The sequence below is a fragment of the Salvelinus fontinalis genome, chromosome 24 (genome assembly GCF_029448725.1).
Source record: "Salvelinus fontinalis isolate EN_2023a chromosome 24, ASM2944872v1, whole genome shotgun sequence".
NCBI classification, from domain to species: Eukaryota; Metazoa; Chordata; class Actinopteri; order Salmoniformes; family Salmonidae; genus Salvelinus; species Salvelinus fontinalis.
Window position 1 is genome coordinate 25,658,863 of NC_074688.1, and position 18,546 is coordinate 25,677,408.

The window sequence follows — 18,546 nt, forward strand, 5'->3', positions numbered from 1 at the left end:
TTTTTCCTCTAAACATAACGATGGTCATTATGGCCAAACAGCTCTATTTTTGTTTCATCAGACCAGAGAACATTTCTCCAAAAAGTACGATCATTGTCCCCATGTGCAGTTGCAAACCGTAGTCTGGCTTTTTTTATGGCGGTTTTGGAGCAGTGGCTTCTTCCTTGCTGAGCGGCCTTTCAAGTTACGTCGATATAGTACTTGTTTTACTGTGGATACTTTTGTACCCATTTCCTCCAGCATCTTCACAAGGTCCTTTGCTGTTGTTCTGGGATTGATTTGCACTTTTCGCACCAAAGCACGTTCATCTCTAGGAGACAGAACACGTCTCCTTCCTGAGCGGTATGACAGCTGTGTGGTCCCATAGTGTTTATACTTGCGTACTATTGTTTGTACAGATGAACGTGGTACCTTCAGGTGTTTGGAAATTGTTCCCAAGGATGAACCAGACTTGTGGAGGTCTACAATTTTTTTTCTGAGGTCTTGGCTGATTTCTTTAGATTTTCCCATGATGTCAAGCAAAGAGGCACCGAGTTTGACCTTGAAATACATCCAAATGTACACCTCCAATTGACTCAAATTATGTCAATTAGCCTGTCAGAAGCTTCTAAAGCCATGACATAATTTTCTGGAATTTTCCAAGCTATTTAAAGGCACAGTCAACTTCATGTATGTAAACTTCTGACCCACTGGAATTTGATACAGTGAATTATAAGTGAAATAATCTGTCTGTAAACAATTGTTGGAAAAATGACTTGTGTCATGCACAAAGTAGACGCCCTAACCGACTTGCCAAAACTATAGTTTGTTAACAAGAAATTTGTGGGGTGGTTGAAAAACGAGTTTCAATGACTCCAACCTAAGTGTATGTAAACATCCGACTTCAACGGTATTTTCCAATTCAATGTTGTCAATTCGATACAATTGACAAAATTATACTTTGTCACTGTTTTCACTGACAACGCATTTTGTGAGACAAACGACAGAGGCATGTCATGGTGGTAACTGGTCTCTTTCCAGCATTGTATTATTTACCTGTGCCACCCCAGTGACAGTGATGGCGACCCCTTCAGCAGTCTCAACATCCTCACACTTAGGTTGGAGTGTCATAATCTCCAGTGTAATCCTGTTTGAGGAAAAACAGTATTTTAAGTAATGCAGACCTTAAAGGGGTAACCTGCAGTTCAAACAATAACACGTTCTCTTCCCACTGTTTGGGTAAAAAGGTATGCGATGGGGCTGTAGAAATGCAACCACTCAAATTCATACAGCTATGGATGCAAGGACCCACCAATCCTGAAGTTAACAGGCAGAGGAGAAAAAAAGCTCAGTATTATGTTACAATGTTGTCACTGACAAAATCTGTAGCAGAAGTAATGGGATAATTGAGGCTCAGCTGAAATATCTTATCTCATCATTGAATAAATATTATTGGGAAGTCACATGAGTAGTTTCACATCGGCGACATTTCAGACATGGAATATTTCTATAGTGGAACGTTTATTGTTTCTGGAGATTTATTACCTCTATTGCCACACACTTCCTTGACACACGGCCAAAACGACTAGAGACTAGTTACTGGCTATTGAGCAAACCTGACAAATATAACCTGAAGAGAACCTAAACATTGCATGCTTTCATGTAAACCCAGGGGATAATGCCTTACAGTCAGTTAACTTCTTATGGCTGGGGGGCAGTATTGAGTAGCTTGGATGAATAAGGTGCCCAGAGTAAACTGCCTGCTACTCAGGCCCAGAAGCTAAGATATGCATATTATTAGTAGATTTGGGTAGAAAACACTCTGAAGCTTCTAAAGTGGTTTGAATGATGTCTGAGTATAACAGAACTCATATGGCAGGCAAAAACCTGAGAAGAAAATCCAACCAGGAAGTGGGAAATCTGAGGTTTGTCGTTTTTCAACTCTTTGCCTATCCAAGATAGTGTACATTTGGTCCGATTGCACTTCCTAAGGCTTACACTAGATGTCAACAGTCTTTAGAACCTTGTTTGAGGCTTCTACTGTGAAGGGGGAGAGAATGAGAGCTATTTCAACCAGAGATCTGGCAGAGTGCCATGAGCTCAGTCTCGCGTGCGCCCGTGAGAGTTAGCTGCGTTCCATTACATTTCTAAAGACAAAGGAATTCTCTGGTTGAAACATTATTGAAGATTTATGTTAACTTCTTGAGAATACAGGGGGTGCTGTTTTCGCATTAGCATAATTTCCTCTACAGATTAAACTGCCTCTTATTCAATTATTGCTGTTACTATATGCATATAATTAATACCATTGGATAGAAAACAAGCTATGGTTTCTAAAACCGTTTCAATTTTGTCTCTGAGTGAAACATAAGTCATTTGACAGCACTTTCCCTGAGCAAGAAGAAGATTGCAAGATGTGTATGCTCGCTTCAACGCTCTGCCTATATATGGTCACGCCACCTATGACCCGAAACACACTTCATTCGTCTTCCTCTGGGTGTCAGGAAGACGTCAGAGGAGAAATTTTTTGTTTATCTTGTACTGACGTGAAATAAGACCTATTTCTTTAGCGTGACCGACAACTTCCGGTTCTCTGAAACGCGCGTTTTAGAGGTGCAATTGTCTTTTGTTATGCTGCCGTTACGGATGAAAACTATCTCCGTCTCGAAGTTTGTTTGATACATGTGACCATATCATCTTAATGTATGTTTTTTCAATATAGTTTAATCAGATTATTTGAATTTTTTCGGGAGTTTTGCCGTGTTCCGTTCTGTGAGTTTTTTAACTTTGGACAGAACCGTGCTAGTCGACCATTACCTATGCTAAATGAAGAGGGAAAGTTGCCATTGTGAATGGATTGAACGACTCATCAGGACTAAGGACACCTTTATCAACATTCTGATGAAAGATCAGCAATAGTAAGACCCAATTTACGATGTTATTTCATATATCTGTCGTGCATGTGAACTGGTCGGGCGCGCCCAGCTGGTTCTGGCTGGCGTGGCTATGCTAATTTAGCGCTACATTTTGTTTTCGCTATAAAACATTTAATAAATCTGAAATATTGTTTGGATTCACCAGATGTTGGGCTTTCAATATCTGTACGCTGTGTATTTTTTCTGAAATGTTTTAAGACAAGTAATTAGTTATATGACGTTGGTCTCTGTAATTGTTCTGGCTGCATCAGCACTATATCAGATTGCAGCTGCAATGTAGAACTGTGATTTATACCTGAAAAATGCACATTTAAAAAAAAAAAACTATGCTATACCATAAATATGTTATCAGACTGTCATCTTATGAATTTGTTTGTTGGTTAGTGGCTATATATATTTTCATTTAGTCGAATTAGTGATAGCTACTGACGCAGGAAAAAACTGTTGGAGTAAAAAAATGGTGTCTTTTGCTAACATGTTTAGCTAATAGATTTACATATTGTGTCTTCCCTGTAAAACATTTAAAAAATCTGAAATGGTGGCTTTATTCACAAGATCTGTGTCTTTCATTGGGTGTCTTGGACTTGTGATTTAATGATATTTAGATGCTACTATTTAATTGTGACGCTATGCTAACGATGCTAATCAGTGTGGGGGGGGGGGTGGGGGGTGCTCCCGAATCCGGGTTAGGTACTCGGTAGAGGTTAACAACATCCTAAAGATTGATTCTATACATCGTTTGATGTATGACTAGAACATAATCGTTTGGTGTGCTTTCGTCGTAAAGCCTTTTTGATATCGAACACTGTGGTGGGATTAACAACAAGTTTATCTTTAAATTGGTGTAAAAAGGGCCTCCCGGGTGGCGCAGTGGTCTAGGGCACTGCATCGCAGTGCTAGCTGCGCCACCAGAGTCTCTGGGTTCGCGCCCAGGCTCTGTCGCAGCCGGCCGCGACCGGGAGGTCCGTGGGGCGACGCACAATTGGCATAGCGTCGTCCGGGTTAGGGAGGGTTTGGCCGGTAGGGATATCCTTGTCTCATCGCTCCCCAGCGACTCCTGTGGCGGGCCGGGCGCAGTGCGCGCTAACCAAGGGGGCCAGGTACACGGTGTTTCCTCCGACACATTGGTGCGGCTGGCTTCCGGGTTGGAGGCGCGCTGTGTTAAGAAGCAGTGCGGCTTGGTTGAGTTGTGCTTCGGAGGACGCATGGCTTTCGACCTTCGTCTCTCCCGAGCCCGTACGGGAGTTGTAGCGATGAGACAAGGTAGTAATTACTAGCGATTGGATACCACAAAAATTGGGGAGAAAAGGGGGAAAAAATTGTTTTTTTTAAACAAAAAAACAAATGGTGTAAAATACTTGTATGTTTGAGGAATTTTAATTATGAGATTTCTGTTTGAATTTGGCGCCCTGCACTTTCACTGGCTGTTGTCATATCGATCCCGTTTTCGGGATTTCAGACGTAAGAAGTTAACCTGTTGGGGATGGGGGCGCTGTTTAGACTATTTATGCTAATTGGGTAATTTTTGAAACGGCTTCCCACAAAATCCTTGATCGTACAATATGCATATTATTATTATTATTGGATAGAAAACAGTCTATAGTTTCTATAGGAGTTGAAATTTTGTCTCTAAGTGGAACAGAGCCCATTCTACAGCAATTTCCCTGACATGGAGTCAGATTTCAGAAATGTTGGCCACTGTTCTGAAGTCAGTTAAAAGGGCACTGTTATTGCTATGACTATACGGACACTTCTTACGTCTTCCCCTGGATGCCTTTACGTGATGACGATTCCAATGGGGTCGATTGCGCGTTCACAGGCCCTATAAATTAAAAAACCCTGTAGCTAGCAAGTCTTTCCTTGGTGCGTAACGCGCGTGCTGGACACCGACCCGCTCCTGTTCCAAGCGTTAGTTTAGCCTGTTATATTTCTCCGGTCATCTTTTCACTCGTTATAGGAGTTAAAAACATCATAAGGTAGTTAATTTAAAGCGTTTTATAGCAATTTATATCCGTTTAGTGCGATTTTGGGACATTTATTTTTGAAACGATGTGAATAGCTGGGCACGCTTTTCAGTTCATCCCGAACGCAGTTGGCATTTCCACATGGCAAGAGGACAGCTTTCCACCAAAAGACGATTACTCCCAAGAAAGGATCCTTTGCCCAAGATACTGATGGAAGAACAGCTCAAAGTAGGACATTTTTATTATGATAAATCGTGTTTCTGTCGAAAAATGTTAGTGGCTTAGGACGCCATGTTTTTTGACGTAGCTTCGCTTGGCGCAAACTGTATTGAAAAGTAAGGATAAATTAAAAAATGTAATTCCGCAATTGTATTAAGAATTAAATTGTCTATCAATCCCTGTCCACCCTATATTTTTTAGTCACGTTTATGAGTATTTATGTATAAGAGTAGATCACTGTCTAAGTGGCGCAAGGACTTTTTCTGACCAGCTTGTCTACATTTCACATTGTCTAACCATGATTTTGGTGGCTAAATATAAACATTTGCGATCAAACTCTATATGGATTGTGTAATATGATGTTACAGGAGTGTCCTCGGAAGAATTCTGAGAAGGTTAGTGAAAAAATTAATATCTGTTGGCGATGTTGACTTTTATCGCTCACTTTGGCTAGAATCAATACTGGGCTGCTATGTGCTATGTGCTATGCTAATATAACGATTTATTGTGTTTTCGCTGTAAGACACTTAGAAAATCTGAAATATTGTCTGTATTCACAGGATCTGTGTCTTTCGATTCGTGTATGCTGTGTATTTTTACGAAATGTTTGATGATTAGTAAGTAGGTAAACACGTTGCTCTAAGTAGTTTTTCTATTCCATTTGTGACGGTGGGTGCAATTGTAACCTATGCCATCTACCTGAAATATGCACTTTTTTCTAACAAAACCTATCCCATACCATAAATATGTTATCAGACTGTCATCTAATGAGTTTTTTTGTTGGTTAGGGGCTATAAATATCTTAGTTTAGCCGAATTGGTGATGGCTACTGGTGTTGGTGGACAAATAAAAGATGGTGGATTATGCTAATGTGTTTTTAGGTAATAGATGTACATCTTTACATATTGTGTCTTCCCTGTAAAACATTTTAAAAATCGGACATGTTGACTGGATTCACAAGATCTGTGTCTTTCATTAGCTGTATTGGACTTTAATGTGTGAAAGTTAAATATTTTAAAAAAATATATTTTTTGAATTTCGCGGCACTGGTTTTTCAGTGGGGGGGGGGGGGGGGGGGGGGTGGCGCTAGCGGCACGCTGATCCTAGACAGGTTAACTGACTTGCCTAGTTAAATAAAGATTAAATAAAGGTGTAAAAAAAAAAAATTGCCCCCGACAATACCGTACCGATTTCCGATTGTTTTGAAAACTTGACCTCTAGTGCACATTCACTCTTCTGCCTTCTTTCCCGTGTGTCACTTGGCACAATTCTTACCCTTTTCACTGTAGGTTAGCTGCTGTCCCCTGTTTATTAAGAACACATTCTTATTTTCAATGACGGCCTAGGAACGTTCTGCATCGTTCAGGGGCAGAACGACAGATTTTTAACCTTGTTAGCTCGAGGGAACCAATCTTGCAACCTTACAGTTAACTAGTCCAATGCTCTAACACCTGATTACATTGCACTCCACGAGGAGCCGGCCTGTTACGCGAATGCAGTAAGCTAAGGTAAATTGCTAGCTAGCATTAAACTTATCTTATAAAAAACAATCAATCAATGACTGTCATTGCTCCAATGTGTACTTAACCATAAACAGTAATGCCTTTCTTAAAATCAATACACAAGTATATATTTTTAAACCTGCATATTTAGCTAAAAAAAATCTAGGTTAGCAGGCAATATTAACCAGGTGAAATTGTGTCATTTCTCTTGCGTTCATTGCACACAGAGTCAGGGTATATGCAACAGTTTGGGCCGCCTGGCTCTTTGCGAACTAATTTGCCCGAATTTTACGTAATTATGACATAACATTGAAGGTTGTGCAATGTAACAGGAATATTTAGACTCATGGATGCTACCCGTTAGATAAAATACATAACGGAATAAACGTTTTGTTTCCGAGGTGATAGTTTCCGGATTAGCCAAAGGTATATGGTTTAGAGAGAAATAGTCGACTCGTTATAATTCCTGTAATAACTTGCGGCTGAACTTGAAAGGGGTTCCTTCGTTATTTTACCGTTCATGTCTTCCATAGAGAATGTCTTGATCTACTTCAAATAAGGTATGTGTTTCGCGGAGGAGCAGACTGACAGGGGACCATGCAGACAAGCTCTGCTTTCTGCACAACCTAAAACTTCTTAACTGGGAATATTGAAGACCCATGAAAGCTGGTGGTTCGTTTTAACATATGTTCTCATGTTATTTGAGACTAAATTGATTTTATTTATGTATTATATTAAGTTAAAATAAAAGTGTTCATTGTTTATTTGTTGCAATTGTCATTATTACAAAAATGTGTGTGTGTATGAGATATATATATATATATATATTTTTTTTTTAATAAATCGCCCGATTAATTGGTATCGGCTTTTTTTGTCCTCCAATAAATCGGTATCGGCGTTGAAAAATCATAATCGGTCGACCTCTAATGTGTACTGTAGTTTAAGAAGGTGAGGCTAAGTATCCTTTGCAGTGTTTCCATTTGAAACATCCAGAACTCATTAACACAATGTAGGTCAGTAAGTAAAGTGTGGCACAGAATAAAATAGTCTTCCACGCACGCCTCCTGGCTGATTGTCAGGCCGCAGATGGATGTGATTAGTGAATTATAGGCTATCATTGTGGAAATCTAAAATGTTGGATAACCTGTTGGAGTCGTGTTCATAAATAATAGTGGGTTACTAAACCTCAGGAAGCCCTTTTATCCAGTTTAGTATTTGTATGGAAACGTGTAGGATTATTTAGCCATTGAAGAAATAAAACAAGCCTCCTCCAGACCATTAGCAAAACAACCCATAACTGCTGATAGAATTGTCTTCATCTATCAGTCTATGCCATCATCAATGGTTTCACCTTTGAATGTCAGTGATGAGCCACCAGGCCCAGGCCCAGCCCCCCACCATGTAGGTCTTCTCATCTGAGCCACAACAGGCACCTGAAAAATGAAACAGACAAGGCGTGAGTCAGTGGCACAAGATTTCCATTGGGGAAAGAACTCATCATTCATCAGCATTCATTATTGATACTCAGTTGACACACTTGTCCGAGACCTTCTTAGGTTGTTAGCACAACAAGTCCTTTGTCTCGCTGCCCTGCACTAGCTATGTTACTACAGGGCCAAAAGTAAAATGTTTAGGTATAGGCTACTCATAAACTTCTATAAGGGTAGCCTACATGATTACCTAGCCTTGTGTATAATTTCCCTGCAAGCTCAGAAATCCCTTGGCCTTGGAAGCTAAGTGAGGATCTTATTACAGTATATATAGCTAAGGATGTAGTAACAAAACCAATCAAAATATACAAGTGTCGGTATCATTTAGCTTAGGGCTGACCCCAACTAGTCGACTGGTCGAGTGTTTGGTCATTAGGCTGTTTGTTTGACCGAGATTGTGTTACCGCTTGACTAAAACACATATGTGTGCCGATCTCAGTGAACTAATCCATTGCGGGGGCCTAGACTAAAAGCCAATTTAAGCTTGATCCGAAAATGTGGGCGGAGGCTCCATATTGAGGGTCTGACACAATTGCGGATTCTCCAGAGGAATGCAGAGTCCAATTCGAGCTCTGTACAGTATTGCAATGCTCCTCCCAAATGTTGTAACAATGCGGAGGGCTCTGTATAGCTCCACATTGACATGATTGGTTATTGGTAGGTGGGGGCGGTAGATCTTGTATAAACACACATTCACTTACTTGACAACAGCTCTGCACTGCTATGTGAAGTGCAAGAAGTATGAATACCCTGACTTATGCTGAGGCCATATCACCGTAAATGCTGCATGGCCAATGCAGACGTCAGATTGACAATGCACAACGCACTTCTCTCTCCAGAATGCGCACTCTCCAGCCAACTTGTGCACATTCACTGTTTCATAACTTCATTGTGTGAATTGTTTGCGATTTATTGTTGCGAGTTCAAATCTCATCACTGACATGAGCATGTTAGCTAATTAGCAACTTTTCAACTACTTAATACATTTAGCTACTTTGCAACCTCTTAGCATGTTAGCTAACCCTAACATTAACCCTTTTAGTTAACCCTGACCCTTTTTCACCTTTATTTAACCAGGTAGGCTAGTTGAGAACAAGTTCTCATTTACAACTGCGACCTGGCCAAGATAAAGCATAGCAGTGTGAACAGACAACACAGAGTTACACATGGAGTAAACAATAAACAAGTCAATAACACAGTAGGAAAAGTCTAAAAGTCTATATACATTGTGTGCAAAAGGCACGAGGAGGTAGGCAATAAATAGGCCATAGGAGCGAATAATTACAATTTAGCAGATTAACACTGGAGTGATAAATCATCAGATGATCATGTGCAAGTAGAGATACTGGTGTGCAAAAGAGCAGAAAAGTAAATAAATAAAAACAGTAAGGGGATGAGGTAGGTAAATTGAGTGGGCTGTTTACAGATGGACTATGTACAGCTGCAGCGATCGGTTAGCTGCTCAGCCGAGCTAGCCGAGCTAACCCATAGCCGAACTAAAGTTAGCCACCTAGCTAGAATTATTAACATATTGTACGTTTTTCAAAATCATAATGTATTGTATAACAATATATTTTGCAAATTCATAACATATAATACAAATTGTAATTCGTAACATATCATGAATTGGGTGATGGACATCCACAAATTAATACATACCATACCAGTGGCGGTCGGTGCCGCTTAAGATGATGATTATTTGTTTGTTTTTTTATGAGCATGGACATTTCTATTACAGTATATTGGATGACTCATTCGTATTCCATTCACCCAGCTCAATGTAACATTGATAGGTTTAGGCTACTGCATGATACTAAAGTTTCCCCTGTACCCACCATGAGGTTGCTACAAGCTAGCAACAACCTACAATCTAGGTGCACAGGTCGAGAGAATTGAGTAATCAAGGTGACAGACAGTGACACATTCAATACCTCATTGCACATTCTTGCCTGCATCTAGCTGATCTACGGTGTAATCACTAGTCCAAAATTGGCAAATTAGTTCATTGGACAAATTCAAGTATGTTTATCCCCATTCCTTTTGCATTCGTTTAAGAAGCATTTTTCAACAGAATTGGAATGAATACACCCCTGATTACACGCAAACACAGTTCACTTTCATAGCAGCCATATAAAAAGAGCATGATCACTTTGCTCCTTTATATATATCATTCCATCTCGTAACCATATACTCGCTCTCCTCCTCTCACCTTTTCCCTTCGCTTGTGGACTTAAGTGCACCACAGATAAGCTGTCTGTGACCGGGCGAAAAAACCTTTCAAGCCAAACCATATCATGATTGCTAACCACTACGCAGAGCCTATATCATTGTCACCTCACAGTCAACATAGCTACTGGAACTAATGGGTTAGTAAACCCGCTACAATCATGCAGTAGTGTACAGTCAGAACGCAGTTTAACCTGTTTGGGCTGCAGGGACAGTATTGAGTAGCCAGATAAAAGGTGCCCATTTCAAACGGCCTCGTACTCAATTCTTGCTCGTACAATATGCATATTATTATTACTATTGGATAGAAAACACTCTCTAGTTTCTAAAACCGTTTGAATTATATCTGTGAGTCAAACAGAACTAATTTGGCACAAACTTCCTGACCAGGAAGTGGAAAGTCTGAAATCGAGGCTCTGTTCTATTTCCTGCCTATAAATGGTCATGATACGTATTAGTATATGTGCACTTCGTAGACCTTCCCCTGGATGTCAAGAGGCGGTGAGAGAAGAAATGTAGTGTTTATCTTGGTCTGAAGTGGAATACAAGCTCTTTGTATGACGTGTCCCCCATTTCTTGTTTTATGGAGAGCGCGAAGAGGGACTTGGATTTGCCTTCTGTTTAGCTGCCGTTATAGGCGACTAATATCTCCGACTTTGATTTTATTTGATACATGTGACCATATCATCGTAAAGTATGTTTTTTCAATATAGTTTCATCAGATTAGTGAATTTTTTGGGGGAGTTTTGCCGTGTTCCGTTCTCTTCCGTTTGTTGACATGGAGAGCGTCGTGCCACTTGGCTAGTGTGCTTGCTAATTCAAGAGGGAAAATGGACGTTCTAAATCCAAACAACGATTGTTCTTGACGATTGTTCTTGACAAGGACACCTTGTCCAACATTCTGATGGAAGATCAACAAAAGAAACATTTTATGATGCTATTTCATATATCTGTCGTGCATGTGAACTAGTCGCCGGCGCCCAACTTTGGGGTACTCTAGCTATACCGAAGCTGGATGTCGTAATGAAGTTATTTTTTAGAATTCTAACACTGCGATTTCATTAAGAACTAATGGATCTATCATTTCCTATACAACATGTATTTTTTAGTTATGTTTATGAATAGCTATTTGGTCAGAATATGTGTGTCAGAAAAAGTGTCAGAAAAATATCTTTGCTGTTTAGACGTTGTGGAAAAAGTAGCTAAGTTAGCACAATGTGTAACCACTGATTTCAGCTCCAAATATGCACATTTTCGAACAAAACATAAGTATATGTATAACCTGATGTTATAGGACTGTCATCTGATGAAGAATATCAAGGTTAGTCAAAAAATATATATCTTTTACTGGTTTGTTACGATCGCTAACTTTTGCTACTGGGAAATGGCTTGTCTTTCTGGCTATTGTGGTAAGCTAATATAACGCTATATTGTGTTTCCGCTGTAAAACACTTAATAAATCAGAAATATTGGCTGGAATCACAAGATGCCTGTCTTTCATTTGCTGTACCCTATGTATTTTTCAGAAATGTTTTATGATGAGTATTTAGGTAATTGACGTTGGTGTCTGTAATTATTATGGCTGCTTTCGGTGCAATTTCTGATTGTAGCTGCAATGTAAACTATGATTTATACCTGAAATATGCAAATTTTTCGAACAAAACATAGATTTATTGTATAACATGTTATAAGACTGTCATCTGATGAAGTTATTTGTTGGTTAGTTTGGTTGGTTCTTGGTTAGTTAGGTTGGCTTTGTGCATGCTACGTGTGCTGTGAAAAATGTCTGTCCTTTTTTTGTATTTGGTGGTGAGCTAACATAAATATATGTGCTGTTTTCGCTGTAAAACATTTTAAAAATAGGACATGTTGGCTGGATTCACAAGATGTGTACCTTTCATTTGCGTTATTGGACTTGTTAATGTGTGAAAGTTAAATATTTTAAAAAATATACATTTTGAATTTCGCGCCCTGCACTTGAGCTGGCTGTTGTCATAAGTGTACCGACGTCGGGCTTGCAGCCAGAAGAAGTTAAGTTACAACGGCAGGCCCCGGGGGCAATACATTTATTAAACCAAAAGCTTACCTTGACTTGTTAAGAGTTCCAATTTTGGATAGCCATAGCCAGCTAGCTAACATAACATCCCTCTCTGTTTGAGCCAGGTGTTTGAATAGGCTAAACTAGCTGGTGGCATTCAGCTAGCTAAATGAACATTTAAAAAAAAATTCAACCAGATATAGCTAGCGCTCTCTTGCGTCTCCTTAAATTTTGGAAGAAATACATTTGTTCAAAACTGTTTAGCAACTGTCTTTCTCTCCAAGTCAACTACTCACCACATTTTATGCTGTGCTAGCTAGCATTAGTTTATACTTTCAGTACTAGATTAATTCTCAGATCCTTTGATTGGGTGGACAACATGTCAGTTCATTTTTTTTTTTTTTTTTTTTTTTTTTTTAACCTTTATTTAACCAGGTAGGCAAATTGAGAACACGTTCTCATTTACAATTGCGACCTGGCCAAGATAAAGCAAAGCAGTTCGACACATACAACAACACATAGTTACACATGGAGTAAAAACAAACATATAGTCAATAATACAGTGAAAAAAAAAATAAGTCTATATACAATGTGAGCAAGTGAGGTGAGATAAGGGAGGTGAAGGCAAACAGATATATGTATAAATAAATAAAAATATAAAAAGGCCATGGAGGCGAAGTGAGTACAACACAGCAAGTAAAAAAAAAACTAAAAAAAAAAAAAAAAAACACTGGAATGGTTGGTTTGCATTGGAAGAAAGTGCAAAGTAGAGACAGAAATAATGGGGTGCAAAGGAGCAAAATAAATTAATAAATAAATACAGTAGGTAAAGAGTTGGTTGTTTGGGCTAAATTGTAGATGGGTTATGTACAGGTGCAGTAATCTATGAGCTGCTCTGACAGCTGGTGCTTAAAGCTAGTGAGGGAGATAGGTGTTTCCAGTTTCAGAGATTTTTGTAGTTCGTTCCAGTCATTGGCAGCAGAGAACTGGAAGGAGAGGCGTCCAAAGGAAGAATTGGTTTTGGGGGTGACTAGAGAGATATACCTGCTGGAACGCGTGCTACGGGTAAGTGCTGCTATGGTGACCAGCGAGCTGAGATAAGGGGGGACTTTACCTAGCAGGGTCTTGTAGATGACCTGGAACCAGTGGGTTTGGCGACGAGTATGAAGCGAGGGCCAGCCAACGAGAGTGTACAGGTCGCAGTGGTGGGTAGTATATGAGGCTTTGGTGACAAAACGGATGGCACTGTGATAGACTGCATCCAATTTATTGAGTAGGGTTTTGGAGGCTATTTTGTAAATGACATCACCGAAGTCGAGGATTGGTAGGATGGTCAGTTTTACAAGGGTATGTTTGGCAGCATGAGTAAAGGATGCTTTGTTGCGGAATAGGAAGCCAATTCTAGATTTGACTTTGGATTGGAGATGTTTGATGTGGGTCTGGAAGGAGAGTTTACAGTCTAACCAGACACCTAGGTATTTGTAGTTGTCCACATATTCTAAGTCAGAGCCGTCCAAAGTAGTGATGTTGGACAGGCGGGCAGGAGCAGGCAGCGATCGGTTGAAGAGCATGCATTTGGTTTTACTTGTATTTAACCTGTCTAGGATCAGCGTGGCGCTAGCGGGACGTTTGACAAGAAAAAAAAAAAAAATGGCGGAATGTCATAATTATAAATATTTAGCTTTAATTAAATCAGAAGTGTTATACACAATATCAAATCTATACCTCTTGTTAATCTTGCCAATATGTCCGATTTCGAAAAGCTTCACTACAAAAGCGATTATCGATCAGTAAACAACACATTAGGTACAGTTACAACAAAGTACATTAGTCACAAAAGTCATAAATAGCAATGCAAAGCATCAATTACCTTAGGAAATTTTCTTCTTTTGGCAATCCTAAAGGTCACGACGAAACAATCAAGTGGCTTTTTGATCGATATAATCCATTTTTATAGCCTAAAACTAAACATTTTGTGAACGGCTTGTGTGGAAAATTCAGCGTCCATCAACTTTGGACGTAACATTCATTGTAATTACTCACTCTAAAGGGACGTTTATCAAGTCAAGTTCGGTTTCATTAGAATCCTCTGTTTGTTAGTAATACAACCAAACTTCGTGGTTCTTTTTCCGGGACATATTGACCGAAGAAATTCGATCTGAACACACCTACCAGCTACGTCATTACGCGCCAATCGATTGGCCTGTTCGTCTTTGATTGACTGTATCTCGGTCCAATGACCACTGATCTTTTTGAAATCTAGCTGGATAGATAGCCAATGAGCAGAGGTAAATAGGGATATCAAATGGTTCTACCCGGAAATAATAGGCATCTTTGTAAAGCCATGCGTGTTCGCAGCTATTCCCCATTGAAAATCAGAAAGTAAGGAGCTCACCGTTTTACGCGCCGCGAAAGTTTGTTTTGGAGCATTTTCAAGGATCAATTATGGCAAATAAATCAGCCAAATCAACGACCAAGACGAAGTACACAGATGTGCAAGATATAATTAGTGAAATTGACCGTGAAAGTGAAAATGAGCATCTAATTGATTCCAGCGAGGTTGAATCCGTTGATTCTGAATTCGAAGACATGTTTCTACACGGTGAAGACCCAGTTTTGGATCGGTGAGTAACGTTGTTTGGAATTAGTAATATCATATATAATTCATTTGAGTTGTTTGATATATTTGTATTTTATTTGCCTTATATAAAAATATGACTAGGGCATGAAATAAAGGCACATTGTGTATTTCTAATAGGTGCTAATTACACACACACATACTGCAGTAGCCATAAGCTCACCATGGTCACACATTGTGTATTTCTAATAGGTGCTAATTACACACACACATACTGCAGTAGCCATAAGCTCACCATGGTCACAAATTGTGTATTTCTAATAGGTGCTAATTACACACACACATACTGCAGTAGCCATAAGCTCACCATGGTCACACATTGTGTATTTCTAATAGGTGCTAATTACACACACACATACTGCAGTAGCCATAAGCTCACCATGGTCACAAATTGTGTATTTCTAATAGGTGCTAATTACACACACACATACTGCAGTAGCCATAAGCTCACCATGGTCACAAATTGTTTATTTCTAATAGGTGCTAATTACACACACACATACTGCAGTAGCCATAAGCTCACCATGGTCACAAATTGTGTATTTCTAATAGGTGCTAATTACACACACACATACTGCAGTAGCCATAAGCTCACCATGGTCACAAATTGTGTATTTCTAATAGGTGCTAATTACACACACACATACTGCAGTAGCCATAAGCTCACCATGGTCACAAATTGTGTATTTCTAATAGGTGCTAATTACACACACACATACTGCAGTAGCCATAAGCTCACCATGGTCACAAATTGTGTATTTCTAATAGGTGCTAATTACACACACACATACTGCAGTAGCCATAAGCTCACCATGGTCACAAATTGTGTATTTCTAATAGGTGCTAATTACACACACACATACTGCAGTAGCCATAAGCTCACCATGGTCACAAATTGTGTATTTCTAATAGGTGCTAATTACACACACACATACTGCAGTAGCCATAAGCTCACCATGGTCACAAATTGTGTATTTCTAATAGGTGCTAATTACACACACACATACTGCAATAGCCATAAGCTCACCATGGTCACAAATTGTGCATTTCTAATAGGTGTCTGTCTTTATTTCACAGTGATTCTGATTGGGAGCCAAGCTGCAAATCCCCCACTGAAGCTGGTCCATCCAGCTGGACCCCTGCTGTATCCGGCACCACACCTACTCCCGCCCGGCCATCAAGGGGTGGTAAGCCGGCGTCAAGGAAGCGGAGGAAGGGCAGCGTGGAACCGTCCAGCGTGGAACCTGCCAGAGCGGAGGAGGACCGTTGGCACACTGTTCTTGAGGAGGATGTGGCCCCACCAACTCCACTTTTCCGCCCAAAACGCCCAGTAGGCCCTCAATTGGACCTGACTTCCAAATACACCCCCATGCAACTTTTCCAGTTGTTCTTCACCTCGGCAGTTCTTGATACCCTGGTGATGAACACTAATAGATATGGGGCAAAGAAGCAGGAGAAATGGAAGGACATTTCCATTTTAGAACTGTTTTGCTACCTGTCCATGGTCATTTACATGGGGGTGGTGAAGCTGAAGAACCTCAAACACTACTGGAAAACTGCACCACTCTATCAACTGCCTTTCCCCTCAACGGTCATGTCTTGTACTAGGTTACTGACAATTTCGCGGGCACTTCACATTAGTGACCCAGAGGTTGATAAGGACAACGAGGCGAAACGAGGCACAGCAGGGTTTGATAAGCTCTGCAAGATCAAACCTCTCTACCACGATATCGTTGAGGCATGCAAGACATATTTTCAGCCCGCCCAGAACCTTTCCATAGATGAGAGAATGGTAGCCTCAAAGGCCAGAATTGGCCTAAAACAGTACATGCGCAACAAACCCACAAAATGGGGTTACAAGCTGTTTGTTTTGGCCGATTCTGCGTGTGCATACACGTGCAATTTTTTTGTCTATGAGGGGAAGAACACTTGTGCGAGCGGTAAGGGACTCAGTTATGATTCTGTGATGCAGTTATTAGATTTCCAGCTGCTGGGGAAGGGCTACAAACTATTTGTAGACAACTTCTACACAAGCCCTACCCTGTTCACAGACCTGAGGAAGCTGGAGATGTGGGCCTGTGGCACCATTCGGACCAACCGAGTGGGTTTTCCAAAAACCAGGGTAAATGACATGCCTAAGCGGGCTGAGCGGGGTACCATGAGATGGATCCGTGAAGATGGCCTGCTGTTTGTGAAGTGGATGGACACTCGCGAAGTGGTGATGTGTTCCACTATTCACAAGTCGTTCGGTGGGGATCACGTTGTTCGCCGTTTGAAAGGTCCTACAGGCGCTTGGACTGCCAGAAATGTCCCCATTCCAGATGCTGTGAGGGATTACAACAAGAGCATGGGGGGTGTAGACCTATCCGATGCACTGATAGGATATTATAACGTCCTTCATAAAACCATGAAGTGGTACAAAACACTATTCTATCATTTCATTGACATTGCTGTGGTGAATTCCTTCATCCTCCAGAAGGAAATGGCCAAGAGCTGTGGACAGCCCCCCATCTCACAACTAGCCTTCAGGGAGCAGCTCATCCAGGAGCTTGCTAACTACAGCAAGAACACTGTAGCACCTTCTGTCCCCTCTACCTCTGTCCCTTCTGCTCCAACCAGCGGCACGCACATGCTGGATTTCATCATTGCAGGCAGGGATGTGCCTCGGGGGAAAAGGGGCACAGTAGGGCGGCTTCGTTGTGCCCTGTGCCACAAGAAGTCCCCTGTCACCTGCAACACCTGTGCTGTGACCCTCTGTTTCACACCAGAGAGAAACTGCTATGGGATATGGCATCGGGAGCGCAACATTGTGTAGAGGACAGAGTCTTCACATGATTGAACATTTGAAGTGTAAATAGTTCCCCTTGTTATTATTATTTTTTTTTTAAATATTCATTTTTTTCCTTGAATTTTTCAAATATATATTTTTGGGGGTATGTTACAATAATTGTTTTGTATATAGGTTTTGTATCATTGTATCATTGTACCAATTCGGCCACTTGGGTACATTTGGGAAACTTGTGAGGGACACCTGGTTGACCTCATGCTCAATGGCATGTACCTCACTCATTCCTGAATGTATCCATCTGAAATTTTGGTAAAATACTGTTGCCTACCTATGTTCTCATTTGAAATGATCCCCAGTATCATAACTGAATGTTTGGCCTTTCTTGTTGATTTTTAAAGATGCAACATCAGTAAAAGAACAAAAAACGTCTGTTGATTTCCTTGTATTTTCTTCTACCAGATCTATTGTGTTATATTCTCCTACATTCAATTCACATTTACACAAACTTCAGAATGTTTCCTTTCAAATGATACCAAGAATATGCATATCCTTCCTTCTAGGCCTGAGCTGCAAGCAGTTAGATTAGGGTATGTTTTCAGGCGGAAATTGAGAAAAAGGGGGGTCATCCCCAACAGGTTAAGAGCAGTTGGAGGCCACGGAAGGAGAGTTGTATGGCATTGAAGCTCGCCTGGAGGGTTGTTAACACAGTGTCAAAAGAAGGGCCAGAAGTATACAGAATAGTGTCGTCTGCGTAGAGGTGGATCAG

The 18,546-nt window shown here is 40.5% G+C and overlaps 1 protein-coding gene across 1 annotated transcript in view; it reads right to left on the bottom strand.

Annotated features, from left to right (window-relative positions):
• The window catches only part of LOC129822588 (flotillin-2), a 45,030-nt gene that overhangs the window by 20,254 nt on the left and 6,230 nt on the right, over positions 1-18,546 (bottom strand). Inside the window, exons 2-3 of the mRNA XM_055880934.1 lie at positions 7,952-8,033; positions 1,036-1,126 (exon numbers count right to left, since the gene is read on the bottom strand). Coding sequence (XP_055736909.1) covers positions 1,036-1,126; positions 7,952-8,033 — 173 coding nt within the window. The remainder of the gene's footprint in view (positions 1-1,035; positions 1,127-7,951; positions 8,034-18,546) is intronic.